Source organism: Morone saxatilis, unplaced genomic scaffold, assembly GCF_004916995.1.
Source record: "Morone saxatilis isolate NCDOM2014 unplaced genomic scaffold, NCSU_SB_2.0 Contig7, whole genome shotgun sequence".
NCBI classification, from domain to species: domain Eukaryota; kingdom Metazoa; phylum Chordata; class Actinopteri; family Moronidae; genus Morone; species Morone saxatilis.
The window spans coordinates 22666436-22674461 of NW_023340246.1; the positions used below are offsets into that span (position 1 = coordinate 22666436).

The following is an 8026-nucleotide window of genomic DNA, read 5'->3' on the forward strand; positions in this document are numbered from 1 at the left end:
GCGCCGGAATTGTCCTTTAATCAGTTAAATATTATCCGGCCTAATCAGCCACGTAAGAAGCCGGAAGCTTGCGCTTCCTTTCTGAGGAAACTGCAGGAGGAGCGCCAGTTGACAGAAGCTCTCAAAACAGGAGGACCAGGATGCTATAAGTCAGTTAGCTATAAAGTTTGCTGGGACATCAGATGGTTTGAAACTGTGTGGAGATGTACTGCGAACTGACAAAGGAGAAAACGAGTCAACGCCAGGCCCGAATGCAAAATGATCAGAGCATGCCTTTCCATCACAATCAGAGTAACATGATGTGATGTCAGTGGTGAATTAAGGAAATTAAAGCAGCTATAAAACTACCAGCAACAATGAAATGCACTGCACAGCTGATACCTAAATTAAATGAAAACAGACAGCCATGTTTTAGAAGATGAGTTATAATAGGAAAGCTAAGACTGTTTGACCAAATTGGTGTCGGAGCACCATGAGAGATTAAAAACTTCACACATATGAAACCATGATCCTATTAGTGTCCATGCACAATGACAGACATGGAAAATGACAATCATTGACATTATTGACAAAATGTTTAATTTCCTTGCACATGATTATTGTACAACATAAATGTACATATGAGCCAATAAAATGTTTGTAAGTGTTTCATGTTATTGTTATTGAATGTGAATGACATCCAGTGTGAGACGGAGACGCTGTGGAGCTCACTGACTACTATAACATCCAAGCAGGGTTAGGGTCTAAAGCAGATGTATATGTATGAAAACCAGTCAACCTTATTTTTCTTGTTTGAATCTTGGTTGATTCCCCCCCTTAGGTGCGGGGGATCTCACTGGTGATCCTTTCGGTTACGTCACTGGCGTGTTGGCGGTCATCATCCATGCCTCCTACCTGGTCGTGATCCAGAAAACCAGTCTGGACAGTGAATACGGGCCGCTTACGGCGCAGTACGCCATCGCCGTCATGGCCTCTCCGGTACGGGACACTGCAGAGGGTCGGGGTTGATTCCCACCGAGAAGTTTTACTTCTCTAATTTTTAGATTTCCATTTAGCTCATCTTTTTCTTTTCTTACTTCTTCTCTCTATCTTTCTTCAGTTTCCCTTGTCCTTTTCTCCCACTTCCTTTTGTTTGTTTCTCTTTCTTTGACTTTACATCTCTTTCTTATTCTGTTTCCAACTCTAATCTTCTTTTTCTGCTTTTAGTTGCTTTCTTTACCTTTCTATCGCTCTCATTGTCTTTCTGTCCTCACTTTTTTCCTCTATTCACTTTTTAGTTTATATGTTTCTGTCTCTATAGCTTGCTTCTTCTTTATATCTTTTTTCTGTTTGATTTCAGACCCTTTTTATTATTGTTTTATCTTTGTTTCTCTTTTCTCCTTCCTCTATCTCCTCTCCTCTTTTACTTCTCATTGTTTTTTGTCTTTCATATTATATGTCTCAATTTCACATCCTTCCATTATTTTTCTCTCATCCTTTTCCTTTCTTTCTATACATACATTCATTTCTCTTTCTACTTGCTTTTCCCCCTCTTTCTTTTACTGTCTGTGCTGTTTTTGTGTCTGCCTCTTTTATTACTGTTTTTCACTTTATTCTTTAATCTTCTGTCGTAATTTGTTTTGTCTCTACTTGTCTCGCTGTTTTTTTTTCCCAATCTGCACTCTCGTCTTTCACTTTCCTTTCTCTTGTTTTTATATTGAGCTTATTTTTCTCTCTTTTTCTCTTCTTTCCTCTTTGCTGTTCTCCCAGGTCCTCCTGGTGTGCTCCATCATCTCCTTGGACACCATCAACATGTGGTCATACGAGGGCTGGAAGGACCCCCACATCACTGTCATCTTCATCATCTGTGTCTTCATCGGCTGTGCCATGAACTTCACCACACTCCACTGCACCTACATCAACTCCGCCGTCACCACCAGCTTTGTTGGTGTGGTCAAGAGCATTGCCACCATCACCGTTGGCATGCTGGCGTTCAGTGATGTTGCACCAACCGGGCTGTTCATTGGCGGCGTGGTGGTCAACACCGTTGGCTCCATCATCTACTGCGTGGTCAAATACTTCGAGACGAAGAAGAAGAGCTTGTACGAGGACCTGGAGGAGGCTGGGAAGGATGGCGAGCTACCTGGCGAGCCGTATCAAGAGAAACCGCCGCTGAATGGTGATGGACCTGTGGATGGTGCCGGGTCTGATCCGGGAAATCCGGAAATAGAGGGAGTGTTGAGCAGAGACGGGAAGGAGGAGGCGGCACCGGCCAGTTTGGCTAATGGAGAAGTGTGGACATCAGAGGCGGGTGTGAATTCTTGTGTCATGACGGAAAAAGAGGTGCTGGAGATGCAGAGGGAGCACCTCCAAAAGGAGAACACCACCTCCAGTCAGTCTGTTAGTGACAGCTATGTCGGGGTGTGGAGGTCCGTGAGACATCTGCAGTTCATGAAGAAAGAGCCTTTGATTGATAACATGGAGCAGCAGAGTCCGTAAGGGTGGGACAGAGACCTGGACAGACTATAAAAATCAAACTGGGAACGAATTAGAGGATAAAAAAGTTTCTAAGAAACCAGAGACGGGCAGAATTAAAAAAACGACAGACTACAGCTCTGCATCCACCGGGAACCTCTTTGGTTAGCAGTGAACAGATGCTTGTTGGAAACATGTTTGCTCCTGTTGCTGCGATACCTCAGTGAAACCTTTGTGCTAAAAGTTCAATTTCATCACACAAGGCTTTAAATACAAAGCTTTACTAAAAGCAAGAAACACAAAGTCTTTCTCTGTGTTTATGAGGATAAAGAAGAAGTTCCTGGTGGAGAAAAGTGGATGAAGAGTTTTGGGAGAAGCTGCCTGTCGGGGATAAATTCTGCCTCTCAGCTCGTAAAGCTCGGTGGCGTGCAGCGGAAGCCAGGCTAGCCACGGTGTAGCATGATTTGGTTTGCGTCCCTACCGATTAGCCAGCTAGCCAAACAAAAGCAGGTCTTGTGAAAAAAGAGTGCATCTTGTGCAGACAAGTTTCTGTTTTGTTGTATGAAACCTGGGTGAATTTTTCTTTCTGATGGAGAGAATTAAAACCTTTACATGTGCATCAGATCACTTGTAAAAGCATGCACCGACCACAAAATGTTAACTATGGCTCTGTCACACTGGGTTTGTTTGTTTGAGTCTGAATATGATTGTTTGTTTGCCTCTCTCGAACCCTGCAGGTCCAGTCACTTGTTTACTGTTGGTTTATAGACAGAAATAAATATGTCAACGTATCAAGGGGAAATTAAGTAAAAAATAATAATGTGGCATCATGTTGCGTTTCAATTGTGCTCATACATCAGTGATATATTATTTGTTTGTTCCTGTTTCCTTCCTAACATTGCAGTTGTGGCGCTAATAAAGCTATGGTCACACAGTGGCACTGCAAAATTCATCCATACAAAATAGGATAAGTGACAATAGGTCAAAAGACAAAAATTTTTCAAAAGAGAATTAAAAAAAAATCTATTTAATTTTGATTCTGTGCCGAAGTTCGGTAACCAAACCTAATGCACATCATATCCTTCTGAGTGTGGCTCTTCAGGCTGCAATAATCAATCCCAAAAGGAGTTAAATTATGGTTTTAAAATGATTTTAAATCGAGAAATAGCAACAGAAACTTACTGAGCACTGACAATTTTTGATAAATACCCTGTTTGATGGACTGTGACGTCTGAGCCCTGATTGCTTGCCATCCTCTAACATCCAGTCAGAGTACAATTTCTGTGGTTTGGACCGTAAATTGAACATTTCAGCGGAAACATTAATCTCCTCTCCCTCAAATAAAGAAAAAGCTACAGGCTGCTTGAAGAGTTTGGAGAGAAAAAGCTGTCAACCGGTGATATTGATTAATATTGATTTTCTTCTCACAGTCCCCAAACTTCATTTATCGGTGCAAAAGATCTGATGTCCCCTCGAGCTGCAGCAGACAGGGTGTGTGCTGTTTGAGCAGCCCGATTCAGACGTTATTCTGAACATTTACTAAAAAGATAAATATAGTTGTTAAAGCATGATGTGACTTGTTTGGTGTGTCAGGTGTTAATGAGTTAGTGGGCACCACCATGATGAACTGATATGTGATGTGTTATTGTCAAGGTTTTGGACATTGTAGGAAGGGAAAACACGGATATTTACTAAACCTGTAAAACTGAGTTACTTTAATTTCTGCCTTTTGGACTTTTTGTAAATGTGATTCACGATGTAACTTGTGTAAGTTAACTCACTGAAGTTAGGATCTTTTCCTAAAGCGAACCAAGTAGAAAAACTAAACTTAAACAAACTGCGACCATTTGGCAATGTGCATGCCAGTTTTATTGTAAAAGTCTAACTCAGGGGTCAGCAAGCTGCAGCTCTGGAGCCGCTTGTGGCTTTTTAGTCCCAAATTCTGCCGGGCAAACCGACGCATTCTGGCTCCACTGCGGTCGGCAGAACTGATCTAGACAATGCTCGAGAGCCCACCAGAAGCGTCTTACTGCTCTGCTCCTCTTAAATTACGGCTGCTCTGTTTTTGATGGAAGCTGCCACCCACTCGTGTCAAGCAGAACAGATCAGATCACACTGGCAGGAAGTCAAAGTTTTCACAAAAAAATACTGCGTGCAGACTCTGGATCGAATTTCATGCTACATCAAGTCAGTCAGGAGATTTGAAGCAGAGAAACACACCGTTTGTTTCCTTTACAAGGACAAAATTTACAAGTCAACAACGTCGGGCAGGAAGACGCTCTGAAATGCTCTCAGTGGGATTTGAAGATGCGGATCACAGAGCCAAAGCGCATTGTCAAAAAATTATACGTAAATGAATAATTCTTTTGTTTACATTTTAATTTATCATTGTTGATTCTTACATTCTCCAGTTGTATAAATGCGTAGCTACTACAGTCTTCAGTCTCCCTTGGTAGGCCAGCTATGGATTCCAAATCTAAAAAAAGAATATTCTGCTGAATCTGTGGCAATAAATTAGCATTATAAGACTCAAATGTGTTTTGCAGCCAAAAATGTCTCTTCCTATAGTACAGGCTGCTGATTCCTATACATTCATTTTAATTATATATTTATTGTTGCTAACAGAGTCCAGAGGGAAACCTACAGCATCAGATTCTGATTGGAAGTAAGACTGTGTTGTTTCCATAAAACAGAGAAAAACAGCATTTAGCCTTATTTCACATCCACAACTTCCTGATAATTTCCTATAATGTTTCCTGAAATGAAGCGTTTAATTTAGTACCAAATATAGGGAGCATGGAGTTTTCAGTTGATACTCTTCCAGTTGAAGAGTCCAATGAACTGCTGCCATAAGCTCTTTTAATCAGCGGGTCAGTTCAACATGCAGAAATGTATAATTTGTCTAAAGGCAAGCATACGGTTCAACATATGTAGAGAATAAAGTCTCCAATAATCAGACGTTTAAATAGATATAAAGCGGAATTACACAGTTCTTTCCAGGACTCTTCCTAGAAATTACGGTGAAACTGTGAAGAAGAAGAAGTTCAGAATTATCTGTGTTAATGTCTGTAAGTTGTTTTCTGTCTGTAAAACTAATTTGAGCTCCAGTGAATGTACCGTATACAAACTGAAATGACTTGCAGCGACACTCTAGCAAAAGCAGTTATCAGTTCTGAAGATGGACACAGCGACATGTTGGAGACAAATTAACGGCCTGGTGTCAGGAAACTTTGTGAAATGAGCAGCTGGCTTTAAAAAGAGATGAAATGTGTGTTGTGCATGAAAAATGAAGTTTCTACAAGACGTTTTCATGTTTTTGTTGCCCAAAATAAAGCTAATCTCTAAAACCATAAATATATTGAAGGTACGTTGTCTCTGCACACTCACAGAATTCACAGAATCAGCAGCATTGATCTGTTCGTTCTGTATGGATGAATCTATTTTTCATGTCACAGTGCTGTAAATGCTCATTTCACAGATTTTGTGCCAGGCTGTGCAGAAATAAAATGCATAATTTCTGATTGATGGCAGTTTATAGGAACCTTTTTTTAAAAAGTACCATTCAGAGGAATGATGTTGCAGTGTTCATTTATGCTTTTCCGACATTAGTGGATTCTCCCTTAAAAAGCAATTTGTGTTATCCTCCGACAGCTGCTCCTCAAACGGATGCATCGACATTCTGTTAATGTTTCAAACCAGCCCTTATTTCTCCCAGAGTGCTGTTCTCATGAGTTTAAAGCTAATGCTAAAGCTAAGTCACTGGTAACTCTGCATGCGGGGAGATTTGGCCTCTTTAGAGTTAAATCTTGATCTTGAATGAAGAAAAAGGGAAAATATTATTGTTTTTAAAGAAGATGTTTGATTAAAAGTTTACACTCAATTCCCATGCAGGCGTAAGTATAGTTAGCTGTAGTGTTAGCAAAGATGGTTCAGCTAAAGGCTGGTTTGGATCTTTCACAGTGACAGAAAAAGGGTGAAATTTTGGGTTCTAACCGAGCTGCTCACAAAATAACTGTAAGATATGAATTTACAGTCTCTTTGGAGTGACACTGAGACCTGCAGGGACGCTAACGTGCTAATGGTTTCTAAGGAGCAGTCAGTCACATTGACAGCTCGTTATTGACGAGGTCAGTGAGGTCAGTTCCTCAGCGAGAACCACACACACTCTTTGTACTGCTGTTGTGAGGACCGTCGTTGACAATCCTCACTGGAACCCAGACTAGAAACAGGAAGTGGACTATAAACTGGTCTGAAGTTTAGGCGGAAGTAAACGATCCACCATTACCGAGCAGTATCACTAATGAGGGACAAGTAATCAACTTTGGACAGGTTTTTCTTACAAATACGTCTTACTGTTTTTTATCCATTTCAACATTTTCACTGCTGTTTCTGTTTCTCAGCTTTAAGACTTTTTATATTGTCAGATAACTAATTAAAACCAGACTGATGAACTGAAGTGAATTATTGATAAAACCCCCATGCACAAAGTTTACATATAATCCATGACAATGAAGATATCGAAAAATAGAAATGCAAACATAGCATATTGTCAATATTTTAGACCTCCCCCGTCATGTTTTCAGGAGCTTGTGTCTTATTAAGAGAAGTCGACCAAGGAATAAAAACAATCAGACAAAAATTGTTTTTTGCCCCGTAGCAGAGCGATAATGACCTTTCTCTAGAGGTTGTACACTGCTAAGATGAAGTATGGAGGTAGGTATTTAACACGGGTGTAAATAAATAACCTCAACATTCACACAGATTCCATGTTTCTGTCAGAGTCGCTGACTGTTGACTGCGATTAACTTAAATATCAGTGAAAATGTATTCAGTTTAACTCTACCATCACTAGAGAGCATAACATCACTAATAATAATAAAATAATACATTATATAGTTTTTATAGTGCAGGAGAATTAGTCTGTTTCTATGTGATTCATCTGCTTTCAAAATAAGAGCCTCCCACCATAAAATTTAACAAATGGATCCAAAATGAATTTCCTTCCAAATCCCCAACACATAAATGTTGGTTCTGGTGCTTTTACCTAATTATAACCTTTATAGCATTAACGCTCCTTGGTCCTCACAAATACAGTTAAATCCTCTCCAGGGTGAAACTTCCAGCCCAATACGAGCTGAGAAACAATAATCCCCAGGTTGGTTTTTATTACTTATAAAATGATGTTTTTATTTATTCTTTTATTTGCACGTGAAGCTGTTGCCCGTTGTTGAGTCTGGTTTTTTTCTGAGAAGAAAAAGAAAATGTGTGTGTGGTGAAGTGAAAGGAACCATCTGCTCTTCAGTTCGCATGTTCAATGCAAAGTCAACTCAAATTTCCTTTTTTATAAAGAAATCTCTCAGTGGGATATTTGTTGTTGTGTTCTTTGTGTGGGTGTGTGTGAGTGTGTTGACAGAGGTGTTTCCACGGTGATGATGGTGTTTCCATCAGCAGTGAAGGTCAAGGTTCACTGCACAGAATACAGACGTAAAGACTGTGGAGGCACATGGCCATGATTGGATTATTATATTTATGATATGGGTCATTATGTCTGTATGAGCGTGTGTGTGTGTGT

The 8026-nt window shown here is 40.1% G+C and overlaps 1 protein-coding gene across 1 annotated transcript; it reads left to right on the forward strand.

Annotated features, from left to right (window-relative positions):
• Positions 1–820: 820 nt before the first annotated feature.
• Positions 821–3624, forward strand: LOC118340555 (solute carrier family 35 member D3; the record flags this gene model as incomplete). Its single annotated transcript, XM_035678608.1, is given in 2 exon segments — positions 821–978; positions 1750–3624. Coding segments are annotated over 2 exon segments (887 nt in total), but the record flags the coding sequence as incomplete, so codon positions are not given.
• Between the last annotated feature and the right edge of the window lie 4402 nt (positions 3625–8026).